Consider the following 17,307-nt stretch of genomic DNA (forward strand, 5'->3'; position numbering starts at 1 on the left):
AAATAATCCTAACTCACAAAATGCTAAATATTACTCTGAGATTTTCCTTTTTCCTAAATAAAATAAATGTTCACCTCTCTTATTTGAAAGTTGTCTTTAATGTCGATTCACCAACTACAGATTAAAGTTCATACAGAAAATAAACTGAATACAGAATGTTGATATTCATGATTTGATCCCATCAGATCGAACGCAAATACAAGTCTCCACATAAAGTTCATTTCTGTGTCAGACTCACACTAATGTTAAAAAAAGTCACGTTGGCTGCTTCAAACTTTAACATTTCAAACATTTCAAACTTTAACATTTCAAACTTTAACATTTCAAACATTCAAACTTTAACATTTCAAACATTCAAACTTCTGAACTCTGTCAGTGGTCTCTGAATTCCCCTCACAAATGTTACAAATACTGGTTCACCTTGATTCCTGTGTGTCGGGTTGAGCTGCCTGATAATGTAACTGCAAAATATTAAAAAGGGGTTAAAGGGATAGTTCACCCAAATCTGAAAAACTACATCTGCTGTGTTTAGACTTTAAATATATTTCTTAACAGCTGTCTATGAGATTATTCCCTCCTTTAAAATCTAAAAACACTACAGCACTTTAGCAGCTGTATGATGCCATATATGGGCAAAGCTAAATGCTAACGTCAATGTTAGCATGGTAATAAATTCACAATTAAAATCCCTTTTTTTATTAAAATAGAAAAAGAGCCAGAATGGAGAGATTTTTTTTAATTAAAGCTCCTGTGAGGGACTTTTGGTTTGAGGGGATTTTGGCGCCCCCCTGTGGACAAAGCAGGGTTTACACGTGTCGTCGTTCTTTTTTTTTTTTAAAGAAATAATTGAACCCTGTTGTCGAACAATCAAATGTATCACTCACAGAAAAACTTTGCCTTGAATGTGTGAGAGAAAAGCTGAATCAGCAGTTCATCCGTTTATGTCACCTACCCTCCACCTGTAGTTTCAAATATTAAAGATAAGCACAAAGAAGAAGTCCTTTTTGTTGATGCTCTTCTTTGTGTTTTGGAGTCTTTTTAAGGCATCAGAATTAAATTCAGTCTCTTTCACAACCAGTTAAAAAATCCTCACAGGAGCTTTAAGTTAGAAATTTTCATTTTTCCTAACTTTTCATATTTTGGGTGAACTAGCCCTTTAAAAAGTCTTTCTGTTGCAAACCTGGGCCGTGTTTTATTTCTGTTTCAGTCTAAATATCACAGGGATGATTCATCCAGCACAGAGAGAACTTTCTGATGGATTAAATCTTTAACATCCACCTCCTCTGACAAAGCAGTCATCTTAGCTCACAGGAAGTGAGATTTGAAGTAAGATTTGCAGGTTCAGAGCTTTGAACGCAGTCCGGGTCGGTTTAGTGTTTTAAAGTGTTTCAACAAAGAAGAATGGAGGAAGAAAGCATGAGATCAGTGAGTCCTGCAAGCTAAAATGACTGTTCCAGTCAGGGGAGTGAAATATCTCACAGCTGTTGAGTTTAAAAACATCTTACCTGCACAGAATCCAGACCCTGCACAGAATCCAGACCCTGCACAGAATCCACACGCTGGATTCTGTCTGACTGACAGCTCCTCTAGAGGACGAGTTCAGATCCTCGTCCTGACACCACACCCTGTCTCTCTGAAGCAATCTGCTGGAGCTGCACCAAATGTTCTAAACTCCTTTTAGTCTTTAAAATATGTTTAAAAAAAGTAAAGCAGGCCCAGGTTTAAGGATCTGGAGTTAAAGCAGGTCCAGGTTTAAGGATCTGGAGTTAAAGCAGGTCCAGGTTTAAGGATCTGGAGTTAAAGCAGGTCCAGGTTTAAGGATCTGGAGTTAAAGCAGGTCCAGGTTTAAGGATCTGGAGTTAGAGCTGGTCCAGGTTTAAGGATCTGGAGTTAAAGCAGGTCCAGGTTTAAGGATCTGGAGTTAGAGCTGGACCGGGTGGTTTCAGACTTCTTCACATGTCGACACAGTCGAACGTCTTCAGCGTCCGAGCTGCTCTCTTACATTCTTTCATCACGGCTTATGAAAACTTTGGCTCTGAGTTTTGTCATTCAAGTTTTGTAACCATGTGACCTCGCTGCCTCCTCGCCGCCTCCTGGCGCTGCTCTTCTTCATGGTTTTAAAGAATGTCAGATATTTCCTGCACAGCGGCGGAGGATCACAGCAGGTTGACCTTTGCCACCACTTGTTTGCAGCCGGTCTGAGAGTACTCGTGCCCCCCTACAGCGGGGTAATACTCGATCTCCCCCGCCAGGCGCTCGATGTTGGAGTGATCCGGGTAGAAGCCCTCTCGAGTCATCTCGTCCAGGAAGCACTCCATCACGTGACCCTTCTCCAGGAGGCCCAGAGGTAAGATGTTGGCCTCGCTCCACAGCTGGTGCAGCTTCTCCAGAGAGCTGCGTAACACCGGAGTCAGCTCCTTCACCAGGGCGCTGTGGCGCCCGGACGCCATGGAGGTGCTGGACGAGTTGTGCAGCATGTGTTTGGTGATGTGCGCGTGACCCATGTTGCTCAGGAACAGGTAGATGGCGTTCAGGTACTCGTTGGACTGCTTGGACGCCACCAGCGTCCACAGGGCGTCCAGGATCTCGTCCTGCATGTGCTCGGCCTCGTCGAAGATGAAGAGCGGGATCTTCTCCTCCTCCTCGGCTCGCTCCACCATCTCTGAGATGATGGCGGAGAGGTCGCCGGCGCACTGCAGGGCGTCCGCCTCCTGGGGGCAGTGGTGCAGGACGTAGTACTGGAGCACCAGAGTCTCCCCGACCACGGAGCGGAAGTGTCCGGCCAGCAGGCGTCCCAGGTGGCTCTTCCCGACGCCGCTGGGGCCGTGCAGGGACACCACCAAGGGTTTGTTGTGGACGTAGGTGGACAGGTAGTCCTTCAGGTGGACCAGGAGACCCTCTACCGCCCCCTGCTGGCCAAACACCTCCCTCCTCAGAGTCTTCTCTAGTCCCTCCAGGTCATACCGCAGGACGTGGTCGTCCAGGTTCTCTATGGCGTTGTAGACCTGGAGGACGAGAGGGGACAGATATTAAACGACAAATCAACAAACTTTGAATTCTAGCAAAATGAAGACGACTCCTGACAGACTGAACTCTTTCTGAGAGTCTGAAGGAGTTGTTGATCTCCTCCGGCCTTCATTTCTTCTTCTCTGTGTTGCACAGTTATCATGTTTGATGCAACAGAAACATTTACAACAACAAAGACAGGAATAAACTTTGTCAATTGAAGTTTTTGTGAGAAATGTTAAGATTCTTCTTCTTCTTTTTAAATCAAGTTTTGCACATTTTCCTGTTACAGCATCGTCTCCATAAACAAGAAGGTTTTTCTCAATGATGCAGCTTCTTCTTTTTCTCCTCACTGCAGAGGTAGAGATCAGTTTCAGTACGTCATGCACTTGAGAAATTAAAGTCCTGTCTGTCTTAAATGAAGAAACAATAACAGAAATGTTTGGTCAAATTAAAATCTGCTCTGTTTCTGAATCAAGGAGATCCTGGTGTCTCAGGAAGCCAAAACAGAAGCTCTCACTCAGGTCCCTCCAGGGAGACGGCGTGCTCTAACTCGTCTCTTTAATCCAGTTTGGTTTCGGTTCGAGGCGTTTGGAGATGCTCCCGACTTTAAGAAACAAAGACGGCTTTATTTTCAGTTTGTCGTTTTATTGCAGGTTGTCAGACGTGAAGCTTGTTCTGATCTGCTGGACGCTGCAGAGTTTCTGAGTTGCATGCTTTGTGGTTGTGATGCATCTGAAATGTCTCCAGGCTACACAGTGACCCGAGATAATCAGGCAACTGCTGAGAATACAGGAAACCCAGAATGCAGCAGAATTGTATCTTTTTATCATTTATAAAATGGCCTCAAGAAACTGGACACTCTTTATCTCTCAGCTGTCCGCTTTGCCACTAATGCACCCTTCCCTACTCACCACTGAGACCTCTATAAACTGGCCCTCTCTTCATATCTCTTCAATCCTGAGCAAGACACCTCCATTCCTGTCCTCTCTTCTCCACGTCGCCCATGATTCATATCGCACTAGGCACTGTTTTTAATTCTTCTCATTTTGCAGAAAGCCAACAACAGGAACAACTTACAAAACACCCTCAAACTCTCAGCTTTGACTCCACTCACAACCTTCAAGCTGAGACTTCAACAGATTGTAGTTGACTGTTCCTCCTGCTGATCACTTCAGACTTATATACACACACAGACTTTCCTTACACCTCACTCACAGATGCTTCTTACTTGTTCGCTTTTGTTCTACTTTATGTTTATATGTGTGTGTGTGTGTGTGTGTGTGTGTGTGTGTGTGTGTGTGTGTGTGTGTGTGTGTGTGTGTGTGTGTGTGTGTGTGTGTGTGTGTGTGTGTGTGTGTGTGTGTGTGTGTGTGTGTTCCTGTTGGCGCCTCTTGGTCAGGTCATGTTTGTAAATGAGAACTGGTTCTCAAAAATGTTTTTACCTGGTAAAAAAAAAAAGGTAAAAAACAACAACAACAACAAAAAGCCTTTTTCTCATAATTCTCTCTTAAAAATCAGAAAAACAGGACTTTGTTTTCTCAATGTGATACGATCTCATACATCCTGGTACTTCTAACCTGGAGCTTGATTTGTGTTTGTTTTTTCTGAATTGGAACAAAAATGGCTGCACGGTGGTGCAGTGGGTAGCGCTGGTGCCTCACAGCTAGAAGGTTCTTGGTTCGAATCCCCGGCCGGGCGGGTGCCTTTCTGTGTGGAGTTTGCATGTTCTCCCTGTGCATGCATGGGTTCTCCGGCTTCCTCCCACAATCCAAAAACATGCTCAGGTTGATTGATCACTCTAAATTGCCCGTAGGTGTGAGTGTGTGCATGAATGGTTGTCTGTCTCTCTGTGTCAGCCCTGTGATAGATTGGCGACCTGTCCAGGGTGGCCCAAAGCCAGCTGGGATAGGCTCCAGCCCCCCGTGACCCCTAACGGGATAAGCGGTCAAGATAATGGATGGATGGAACAAAAATGTTGTACCTGCTGATTTTTTAATAATAATAATACATTTTATTTAGAAGCGCCTTTCAAAGCACTCAAGGTCGCTTTACAGACAGATTCAAACACAATAAATAAAACAACACGATAAGATAAATAAAAACAACAAGCAGAGTAACACCAAGTTAAAAATGAAGCAGTGGAAATGAAGCAGGGAATGCAGTTTGAAACAGATGGGTTTTGAGTTTTGATTTGAAGAGGGGATGTCGGGTGGGAGTGAGTTCCAGAGTTGGGGAGCAGAGCGACTGAAAGCTCTGCTCCCCATGGTGCTGAGACGGGCGGGGGGCACAGAGAGGTGGAGGGAGGAGGAAGACCTGAGGGAGCGAGGGGGGTGACGATGTGGAGGAGATCAGAGAGATACGGGGGGGGAGAGGTTGTGGACGGCCTTGAATGTGTAAAGGAGGATTTTGAAATTGATTCTGAGTTTGACCGGTAGCCAGTGGAGCTGCTTGAGGATGGGGGTGATGTGGTGAAAGGAGGGGGTTCTAGTGATGATGCGGGCTGCAGAGTTTTGGACCAGTTGAAGTTTATGGAGGGATTTGTGAGGGACACCGAAGAGGAGTGAATTACAATAATCGATACGGGAGGTGACGAGACTGTGGACCAGGATAGCAGTGGTGTGAGGGGTGAGAGAGGGGCGGAGACGGTTGGTGTTGCGGAGATGGAAGTATGCAGACCGGGTTATGTTATTGATGTGAGAGTTGAAAGAAAGTGAGCTGTCGAGGATGACACCCAGACTCTTTACCTGAGGGGAGGGGGACACTGTTGAACTGTCGATGGAGAGGGAGAAACTGTCAGCTTTGGATAGGGTGGATTTGGTGCCTACAAGGAGGAGTTCTGTTTTATTGCTGTTGAGTTGAAGGAAGTTGGAGGTGAACCAGGACTTGATCTCAGAGAGGCAGAGGGTGAGGGAGGAGGGTGGGAGAGTGGAGTCGGGCTTGCTGGAGAGGTAGAGCTGGGTGTCATCCGCGAAGCAGTGGAAGTGTATGCCGAATTTGCGGAAGATATTGCCGAGTGGGAGAAGGTAGGTGATGAAGAGGAGGGACAGAGCCCTGGGGCACACCTGAAGTGACGGGGGAGGGATGTGAAGTGAAGGATTTGAGTTGGATGAACTGAGTGCGGCCTGTAAAGAGCTGTAATGGTGATAATTTAATCTTAAGAAGGAAAAACCCCTGATCAAAGTGAAAGATAACTAAATCTTGTGGCCTCCAGACTCAAAAAACCACAATTACACCCTGCAGAACTTCAGATGAGGTTATCTAATATGATCATGTTTCATTCAGTGTTTCTGTCGCACCAAAATCAGCATTTCAGCATCAACAAAACCTCAAATAAACAAACTGACAGAAGCAGACGAAGAGCAGCAACTCCTGTGAAACTACCGTCTCTGTCCATGGAGCCATGTGGCTTTAAGAGGACGATGTAACAGCTGTTTCCTGCTTCAAAATAAACTATCACACATTCTGCACAAGCTGTTTCACCATCATGCTCCTCTCAGATGGAAGAACCTCCTCCTCTACTCTCTCTGCACATGGTGTTTAGAGATTTATGAGTCACTTTCCTGATAACAGATAAAACACAAGCTGAGGAACCTTTCTAACAGAGAACAGCAGTTTGAGTTCCTCCAGCTGCTGCAGCAGGAAAAACACATGTTTATGTTTGAAACAGCAAAACAAACATTCGTCACGCTGCGTTCACTGACAGGAGTCACGGCTGGGTGAAGTCACTAAGAGGCCGAGGCAGACACGAGCCGTGGGAGCGTCCCCTCTGACTCTGTCACTCAGGGATGATGAATGATCCTCCTCAGGTCTGAATGAACTCGGCTTAGTGACTTTCTATTTCTGTTCTGTACCATCGCAGACGAGACCGAGCATGAAGACATGAGGACTATATTTACACCCTGCTGACTCACACAGAGGAGGCAATAAAAACAGCTTCCCCTCATTATTCACTGATAACTGCAGACACACTGACGACGACCACACACTGCATTAAACACAGACTCTGTAGTGGAAGTCACTGCATTAAACACAGACTCTGTAGTGGAAGTCACTGCATTAAACACAGACTCTGTAGTGGAAGTCACTGCATTAAACACAGACTCTGTAGTGGAAGTCACTGCATTAAACACAGACTCTGTAGTGGAAGTCACTGCATTAAAAACAGACATGACTCTGTAGTGGAAGTCACTGCATTAAAAACAGACATGACTCTGTAGTGGAAGTCACTGCATTATAAACAGACTTGACTCTGTAGTGGAAGTCACTGCATTAAACACAGACATGACTCTGCAGTGGAAGTCACTGCATTGAAAACAGACTCTGTAGTGGAAGTCACTGCATTGAAAACAGACTCTGTAGTGGAAGTCACTGCATTAAACACAGACATGACTCTGTAGTGGAAGTCACTGCATTAAACACAGACTCTGTAGTGGAAGTCTGCATTAAACACAGACATGACTCTGTAGTGGAAGTCACTGCATTGAAAACAGACGTGACTCTGCAGTGGAAGTCACTGCATTGAAAACAGACATGACTCTGTAGTGGAAGTCACTGCATTAAAAACAGACATGACTCTGTAGTGGAAGTCACTGCATTAAAAACAGACATGACTCTGTAGTGGAAGTCACTGCATTAAAAACAGACATGACTCTGTAGTGGAAGTCACTGCATTGAAAACAGACATGACTCTGTAGTGGAAGTCACTGCATTAAAAACAGACATGACTCTGTAGTGGAAGTCACTGCATTAAAAACAGACATGACTCTGTAGTGGAAGTCACTGCATTGAAAACAGACATGACTCTGTAGTGGAAGTCACTGCATTGAAAACAGACATGACTCTGTAGTGGAAGTCACTGCATTGAAAACAGACTCTGTAGTGGAAGTCACTGCATTGAAAACAGACTCTGTAGTGGAAGTCACTGCATTGAAAACTGACTCTGTAGTGGAAGTCACTGCATGGGCTCATGGTTACTGTACCTGGACAAAGACGATGGCAAACAGCAGGTAGAGGCAGTACTTTGCTCGGCTGCGCTCCTGCTTGGGCGGACTCCTGCAGGTTCCTCTGTTTGGAAACAGAACCCTCTTCCTCCTCCTCCTCTTCTTCTTCTGAGGGTTGGAGGAGGAGAGCATGGGGAAGGCGGAGGGGGTGACTCCATCGAAGGTGAAGATCTTGGGGCTGGTTCTCGTCGGAGCTCCAGGGAAGGTTCCCGCTCCGGACAGCGCCAGAGCCATCTCCTGACGCCGCTGCTTCATGACCTGGTACTTCTGTTTGATGCGGATGACGGCGCGCAGCGAGGAGGAGAAGGTGGACAGACTCTGGGCCGGACTGTCTCTGTGGCTTTCCTCCTTCTCCACCTCTCCGTTTGTCTCCTCATCCATCTCTCCATCGAGCTCCTCTTCTGTCTGAGAGGAGGAGCTGCTGCTGCTGTCCTGGTCGCTCATCTGCAGGAAGGAAAGAAAGAAAGAACTTTAAAGCTGCTCTAATCAAAACTTCTAAACTACATATGCAGATTACAAACACTCACTGGAGCACTTTTATTTTGATTTCATGTCGTCAAGTTTAAATTTTGTTGTTAGTTTTCTCCATTAAAACCTGTCAGGTGCTCCAACAAAGAGCAGAAGAGACAGCTAGTGTAAATCAGAAGACCAGCTTCCCTAATCTGAGCTGATCTTCAGATTGTGATCGTAACATCAACAACAAGAAGTCCTGGGAACTTTATCAGACTCATCATACGAAAGACAGACAAGGACTACAAGCTCAGATCAGATCAGGTACTCCAGTCTTGGTTCTCTGGGTGAAACCTCCAGTTTGTGTTCAGAACTTTCAGGTCAGATTGCTTCACAAATAAGGATTACATCAAGCATCAACCTTCAGTGTTGAGTGTAATAACTGCAGTTCCTCGAGTGTCCACTTGAGGCCTGTTCTGAAAATCAACAAAGCCCTGTTAGAGCTGATATTAAACTGTCTCTACAGCTCATTATACATAAACAAACAATGAACAGAAGAGGTTTTATGACTCATCCATTTTGAAGTCCTAAGGCGGAGGGTTTGGCCTACTTAGGCTTAATTAGGCTTAATTAGGGGCGTGGCCAAGTTGACTGACAGGTAGTGTGTTGTAGTTGTTTGAAAGGAGCTTTAGGCCTCAGATTTACCACACAAAGAGGTAACTTCTGGGTGTGAGAACTTAAGCCAAAGCAGAAGTACTGAAAACTGCAGTTCCTCAAGTGTCCACTAGAGGCTGGCCCCAAAAGCTCTGAGAGCCACATACACACCCATTCTGAAAAGTCGATCTTTACAGCAGAAATAAACATGTTTACAGCCTGGTTCAAAAAAGTCTCTGCAGCTCGTTATAAAGTCACATACACTGAGCAGAAGATGATTTATGACTCATCCGTTTTTAAGTCCTAAGGCGGAGAGTTTGGCCTAGTTAGGCTTAATTAGGCTTAATTAGGGGCGTGGCCAAGTTGACTGACAGTGTGTTGTAGTTGATTGCCAGGAGCTATAAGCATCAGATTTACTTCATAGCCTGAGTTCACACAAAGTTGTAACTTCTAGGTGTGATAAATGACAAGTACAAAATGCTGCAGTTCTTCAAGTGTCCACTAGAGGCTGGCCCAAAAGCTCCGAGAGCCACATACACACCCATTCAAAAAAAGACGTTCTTAACAGCCTTAAATAAACATGTTTACAGCCTGGTATGAAAATAATTTTGGACTGATTAGCTCATTTCTCTAACCGCACACACAGGATGTAGTATTTCTTATTTTCTGACAAAGTTAGCAGCCATTTTTTTAACATTTTCATGCTGAATAACTTGTGATTAGCTGCACCTAAACTATGAGAAGACAGCAGGATGAGATTCCTCCTGCAATAATAAAATGCTTCATGTACAGGATAAAACCAGCTAAGAGATAAAAGATATGCCTTCCCAACAGGGGGCGCCAGAATCAGCACCAAGTGAAAGTTACTTACAGGAGCTTTAAGTGAGGGAGGTTATCTCACTATGTCAGATATTTTACTACTTCTCCCTCTCTCACTGGTGCACAGTTTAACAGATACAGCACACTTCACACTGGAACAGTCTCATGACCTACATCTGTATGCTGAAATAAAAAGTGTGACTGGAAACAGCATTTTCTGGTCGAACTTCCTCTTTGTTATCAGAATGTTGTCAGCGTCCCCGTCAGAGAGAGGGGCTGGTTTTGGTAACCACACTCTGATGTTAGATACTGAACACTCACACTCATGCTATCACTCACAGTTCTTTAAAACGGTGACGCCTCTTACGCTCAGGGGTCTCCTGGGACTAACATCTGCAAACAGTTAAAGGCCGGGTGTTGAAATGATCGCCCGAACAGGCAGTGAGAGAGGAGGGGTGTGAAATAGCTGCGTGCGGGAGGTGCAATAATACACTCAGTTATTTCCTTTTGGTGTGGCGGGGAAGCAGAGTGAAATAACAGAAGTTTGAATGAGGGGAAGAAGAAGAAGCAGGATGCTGAGTCAGCTTGGTTTTATACTGATATCTATGCTTTTAAATATGATGATTGATATGTTCAGGAGGATTCTGGGTGGTGTTAAAATGCAGATAAAGTCAAATTCTCAAGCAAGATTTCCTCAGAGTTCACAGCTCACACCCTGTGGTCAGCTCGTGTTTCTTTAGAAAGCATTATCAGCTTTGTTATGAGTTGTTATCTGACTACTTTTCCTCTTTTAAAGATTACCAGACAGACATGAGACCATTTTTCCAGGCGCCTTGCTGCTGTTTTCCTCTGAGCATGAAATTCAAATCAGAAGAGAAATACTTTGGAAATGTTCCTGCAGAATCAGGAAGTGCAATCCCTCAGGGACATTAACTGGCCGGTGCTGTTACAACTCCACCTGCTGAAATGCAAACCAGGGAGTTTGTGAGAGCTGTTGCATGCATCATATTCTCACAGCGAGCCATGTTTCCTTCTGGCCCGAACACATTCCTCTCTTACATTCATTTATATATCCCTCAAATGTATGCATGTGTGAGAAGATTATGTGAAACAGGGTACAGGGAGAATAAGCAGTTATTTTATTGTGCTGTGATTGGCTGAGAATTTAGATCAGGGCGGGTTTAATATAGTGGAACAAGGGGAAACCAAGCGGCAACCTCTGGCCGTGAGAATTGAAGCCAATGCTGAAGTGTTATAAACTGCAGTTCATTGAGTGTCCACTTGAGGCTGGCTCTGGAAGCACCAGAAACCACATACACACCAATTCAAAGAAGACGATCTTTACAGCAGAAATAAACATGTTTATAGCCTGGTACAGAGACGAGTGTAGTCTGGATAGGCAAGGCAAGGCAAGGCAAGGCAAGGCAAGGCAAGGCAAGGCAAGGCAAGGCAAGGCAAGGCAAGGCAAGGCAAGGCAAGGCAAGGCAAGGCAAGGCAAGGCAGCTTTATTTGTATAGCGCATTTCATACACAAGGGCAACTCAATGTGCTTTACATTAACACATTAAAAGCATTGGAAACATTCAGACAGGCATAAAAGAACACAATTAAAATGACAAATGTGATAAACAGAAAAGAAAAGGAAAATTAGAAATATATTAAAAATTACATTAAAATTTTAATTTAAAGTGAGTTAAAATGATCTAAGATAGGAAGGCAGTGGCAAATAAGAAAGTCTTAATCTTTGATTTAAAAGAGGTGAGAGTTGGAGCAGACCTGCAGCTTTCAGGGAGTGTGTTCCAGATATGTGGTGCATAATGACTAAACGCTGCTTCACAATGTTTCCTTCTGACTCTTGGGACTGAAAGCAGACCAGAACCTGATGACCTCAGAGGTCCAGGTGGTTCATAAAGTAGCAGCAGATCAGCCTAAACCATTCAGTGCTTTATAAACCATCAGCAGGATTTTAAAGTCTATTCTCTGACAGACAGGAAGCCAGTGTAGGGATCTAAGAACTGGAGTGATGTGGTCTACTTTGTTGGTCCTTGTTTGGACTTGAGCAGCAGCATTCTGTATGAGCTGCAGCCGTCTGATGGACTTTTTAGGGAGTCCTGTAAAGACCCCGTTACAGTAGTCTAGTCTGCTAAAGATAAATGCATGGAGGAGTTTTTCTGCATCCTGCTGAGACATGAGTCCTTTAACCCTTGATATATTCTGAAGGTGATAGTAGGCAGACTTTGTAATTGTCTTAATGTGGCTGCTGAAATTAAGGATAGATCATGTCTCGATCGGCACACACTGTACAGAGGGGGGGGGGGGGGGATTTTTCCATTTCCAATATGGCTGCCGATTGGCTTCAAAACAGCTCTTCAGAAACAGATGGGTGACGTCACGGATACTACGTCCATTATTATACAGTCTATGGGGCAACAACCAAAACAATGTATCTGTATCTATGTGAGGGAGTGAGTTGATGTTTCTTTAAGAAGTTATTGATCATAAATTTCTGACAAGCCTATCAGGTCACCAAAAAAAACCAAACTGCTGCCTATACCGAGCTCCTTACTTAACCCTCTGACCTCAACTATCATCACCATCAGTCATACTTATGTCATCATTACTGCACCCCTGTTGCTTGTTGGTGTTAGTCATAAATCTGCAGAGTGTGTGTTGGTATTATCCGGCTGTGTTGAATACTTGACTGTGATTGGTCAAAACCCCAGGGACGACCTGATCACACACGTCATAACACATCAACAGAGAACAGAATGAATGTTTTTATTTAACCTCCTTTTTAACAGGAATACTCCACTTCAGATACAAAGTCTCTTTTACCAGGGAGTCCTGGTCAAGACAGCAGCTTAAAAGGTTTCACATTGAGAACAAGACAAAACATAAGAAGTAACTATTACATCAATTTAAAAATGAGCAGTGTTAAGCTCTAAAACATGAGCACAAGCTGATCAGATCATCCTTTATCCTAGATTTAAAATCCTCCAATCAAAAGAAACAATCCAGTTTCAGGTGACCCTGAAGCTCAGACCAAGAAGAGGGAGCAAAGACATTAAGAGGACTTTCACCAAAGACCGAGCGAGTCAGAGGAATGACAAAAGAATTTTCGGAACGGAACAGATCAAAAGGAGAAAGGAATGCTTTGTTCTGTTGATCAAAGACAAATAGAACAATGATTCATTCTCAACACCAAAAACAACACCAAGAAAAACCTGATCACACGTCACATCAAATCACTCCACAGAAAGTAGTCTGTCTCATTCCCCCTCTGCCTGTTGACACTGTGGTAAAAACATGAGTGTGGTCTGATCTTGAGAGTGGGGAGATAGAGTCAAGAAGGAGAGCTGAATAAGGACAGAACTGTCAGCATCAATAGTCCTGCAGGAGTCTAGTTCACTTTAAAGTGTAACTAAACCCAAAACCACTGCTCAGTTTGACACGTCAGGGTTCTGCAGAACCTGCTGGGACTCTGATTTGCATAATCACACGTTCACTATGCATCATCTCTGACTCATTGTTGCTCTGTCTCGATCCTCCCTCTCGATTTCTGTCTCAGCAGATCGCTGTGCACCACGAATCTGGTTCTGCTCAAGGTTTCTGCCTGTTACAGTGAAGTCTTTCCTCCCTTCATGTTGCTTCATTTTAGCTCATGGTGGATTCATGTTAGGCATCTTTAAAAGGTGACATATCACGCTTTTTTCATCAATATATATTGGTCTAAGAGGTCCCCAAAACATGTCTTTAAAGTTTATGCTCATAAAAACACTTTGAAATCAGATTTTGGTCTGCCTGTAAAACCCTCTTCTTCAGCCCTCCACAGAACGGTCTGTTTTCTCTCTGACCACGCCCCCTCAGGAAGTGGGTGTGGCCTCGGCTGTCCAGCACGTTGATCTAATGTTTACATGTTGGCTGAATATACACGGCTGCTCACAGACCCGCGTTACTTCAACCCTCTGAATCTGATCCAGAATCTGATCCTGATGGAGAGGCGCCTGCAGCAGGACCTTTCTGAACCATTGGTCACAGATTTAGTGTTTCTTGTTGTTTTATTTGTCAGCATGTCGACGTGTGTCTTGGTACACAGCTACCAACATGTAGCTATGTGGCTATGCTAACTAGCGCTAGCACTTATCCATGATAAATAAAAATCATCCACTAGATCTTCAAATCTGCAGACGTGGGGAGTCAAAGCGACCTTTGTGTTTATTAAGACAGCCTACAACTAGCATGCCTCCCTCCTAAGCTCCTTGTTAGCACACATGTGTGCAGGGAATGAAAAATGGAGGAGGGGTTGAGTTGTATTTTATACAGTCTATGGGCTGAACAAGCTCCGAGCTCTGACTTCCTGTTACAGACCGGATGGCGTTGTGACGTATGAAAAACACTGAAAACTGAAACGGCTGGTTTCAGCACACATTTACAGAAAGGTGGAGAAATCAGAACAGGGGCAGAATGGAGTCTTTGACTTTTCAGGGGGTTTGTAGACAGGGACACAGATTTCAGGTAGAGAACCATTAAAAAGTCCATTCTGCATGATATGTCACCTTTAAATCAAACAACAAAGAGCGCAGTGTGGATGTGCTTGTCCTGCAAAGCGTTTGTGATGATTTGGTGACATAAAAATATCTGATTGACTTTCAATCGTACCCCTCTTTTGGAGTGTGGTTACTTCCTGTTTTATTTTGAAGGGGTTTGTATTTTGTTGGTGTCTTCAGGTGATTCACCTGTGATTAATGAGGCAGGCCTTTTGTTCACCCTGCTCCAGAAACACCTTGATGGTTTTTGGTGTCAGTGTCTTATTTATACTCTTAAAGTGAGAACCTGTTCTCCTGGTGTTGAAGCTATTGTTCCATGTTGGAGAACAATGCTCTTTGAATGTAGGAGTTGTTTTGTTGCTATTTCTGGACTTTATGACGAGACACAATGCAAAATGTGTTTATAAAGCGCTCTGCACGTAAACTACTACGTGCTTTTACATGACTCAGACACTTTGGTGGAGGTTCATTCAGTTTTTCTGCAAGAAACGTCCGTATGAGCAAAACTGTGCGTGTCAAATCACTCTGGTTGCACTCACATTTTGGTGTTTTGCAGACCTTGGTGTGACTTTCTTGGCCTTTTTTTCTTGCAGTAAAAAAGGAGGAACTATCAGTTACACCCAGATTGAGTCAGGCCAACAAAAAGTGTCACACACAAATGAGCTCTGTCAATCCCCCAGTCGACTATTTACTGGACGTGTGGGAAGACCATCCCTAACATGAGCAGATATTAGAGGCGGCCTCATGTGAACAGTCAGATATTATCTTTGGCTCTGAATCAGCGTCTTCTCTGGTAGACATGTCATACTCGTGTGTCCAAGCCTCTTTTTGCATCAGCACAAAAGAATTCAGCAGAGTTCAGCGGGGAGACTCAGAGACTCAGAGACTCAGAGACTCAGAGACACAGTATCTGGGCTTTATCTGTCTCCTCACATGCAGGGACCTGAAGAGACCGGCTGCATACCACACATTTTAGAGCTCAGTGTGAAAAATGCACATTAAGGGAGCCTCTCTGTCCTGATTCTGCAGGTTTACATACAGAAAAAAAGCAGAGACTGAAAACATTCAAACACACAAACAGGCTGTACTATTAAGAGGAGAAAAGTCTTCTTCTGTGTTGCTTTCTTGATCCATGTTTCACACAGAACACACACAGGTACTAATTTACTACTACCCACCCAGCTGCACACATACTTCACCCTGCAGGTTTGTATGCAAAGAAGAAGTGGAGGAAAAAAAGAGGACAAAGAGACTAAAAAGTGAAGAATGAACATGCAGGGTTAACAGTTTTCTCACCTTTACAGAGGCTCAAGTCTTCCTGAAGAGAGAGAAGTTCAGAGTGGAGGTTTTAGTCCATGTTCTGTGAGGGGAGGAAGCAGAGAACAGACGCACTCAGCTCACAGCTCAACTCAGGAAGAGACCTCCTATCTTTTTATCTTACCTCTGAATACTCGACCATCTGCTGGCTCCGCCTCCTTCTCTCTCTCTCTCTCTCTCTCTCTCTCTCTCTCTCTCTCCAGTTTTTACTCAGAGGTTTCACTTGCCATGTCATATATCATATCAGAGCATATCAGACCTTGTCTTATCAGATCAGATATCATGTTGTATGGTGTTGCATCAGATGTTATCCTGTCATAGTGTCTAATAAAGTATCATGCTGCGTAGCATCAGATCATATCATACAAGGTATCTTTTTATGTTGTATCAAATAATGTTTGGTAATATATTGTAACATCTTGTATAATTTGGTATCATGCATTGATCAAACGTACCATCATATATCGTTTAGTTTCGTTGTCATGATTGGAAAAACTTGAAGGAGGACCCATGTGCAGAAAAATTAAGATTTTAATTCTAAAAGAACAAAAGTTACTGAAACATCCAAGAACACAGAGAACACAGGAGAGACTGACAATGATCAAACACAGGACAGAGTGACTAAACACACAGAGTAATCAACACAGGTGTGAACACAGGTGAAACTGATCAGGTTCATCAAAACAGGAGGGAAACACACAAAGAAGAAGACAGGAAGTCAAACTGAACTGGAAACACATCAGAGCAGAGAGAAACAACACGAGACATGGATCACTAATAACACAAGGGACACTTTGGATAAATTAGAACACAGAATAAACACAAGGACAAAACTAAACTAAACTTTAAAGGTGACATATCATGCAGAATCGACTTTTTAATGGTTCTCTCCCTGAAATCTGTGTCCACCTTTCTGTAAATGTGTGCTGAAACCAGCCGTTTCAGTTTTCAGTGTTTTTCATACGTCACAACGCCATCCGGTCTGTAACAGGAAGTCAGAGCTCGGAGCTTGTTCAGCCCATAGACTGTATAAAATACAACTCAACCCCTCCTCCGTTTTTCATTCCCTGCACACATGTGTGCTAACAAGGAGCTTAGGAGGGAGGCATGCTAGTTGTAGGCTGTCTTAAGAAACACAAAGGTCGGTTTGACTCCCCACGTCTGCAGATTTGAAGATCTAGTGGATGATTTTTATTTATCATGGATAAGTGCTAGCGCTAGTTAGCATAGCCACATAGCTACATGTTCGTAGCTGTAGCTGTGTACCAAGACACACGTCGACATGCTGACAAATAAAACAACAAGAAACACTAAATCTGTGACCAATGGTTCAGAAAGGTCCTGCTGCAGGCGCCTCTCCATCAGGATCAGATTCTGGATCAGATTCAGAGGGTTGAAGTAACGCGGGTCTGTGAGCAGCCGTATATATTCAGCCAACATGTAAACATTAGATCAACGTGCTGGACAGCCGAGGCCACACCCACTTCCTGAGGGGGCGTGGTCAGAGAGAAA

At 44.0% G+C, this 17,307-nt stretch overlaps 1 protein-coding gene across 3 annotated transcripts; it reads right to left on the reverse strand.

Moving 5' to 3' along the window:
- Positions 1–79: 79 nt before the first annotated feature.
- On the reverse strand, positions 80–16,389 carry tor4aa (torsin family 4, member Aa). 3 transcript variants are annotated; one of them, XM_034709094.1, is made up of 4 exons: positions 16,251–16,389; positions 15,775–15,838; positions 7,989–8,453; positions 80–3,005 (listed from the first exon to the last, which is right to left on the reverse strand). In XM_034709094.1, the coding sequence occupies exons 3-4, from the start codon at positions 8,451–8,453 to the stop codon at positions 2,157–2,159; spliced, it is 1,314 nt and encodes a 437-aa protein (XP_034564985.1). In that variant the 5' UTR covers positions 15,775–15,838; positions 16,251–16,389; the 3' UTR covers positions 80–2,156. The 3 variants fall into 3 exon arrangements, with proteins under 3 accessions (XP_034564985.1, XP_034564986.1, XP_034564984.1); XM_034709095.1 differs by lacking the exon at positions 16,251–16,389 and adding an exon at positions 15,920–15,957; XM_034709093.1 differs by lacking the exon at positions 16,251–16,389 and having other exon boundaries at positions 15,775–15,902.
- Positions 16,390–17,307: the final 918 nt, after the last annotated feature.

This window comes from Notolabrus celidotus, chromosome 19, assembly GCF_009762535.1.
Source record: "Notolabrus celidotus isolate fNotCel1 chromosome 19, fNotCel1.pri, whole genome shotgun sequence".
Lineage (NCBI taxonomy): Eukaryota > Metazoa > Chordata > Actinopteri > Labriformes > Labridae > Notolabrus > Notolabrus celidotus.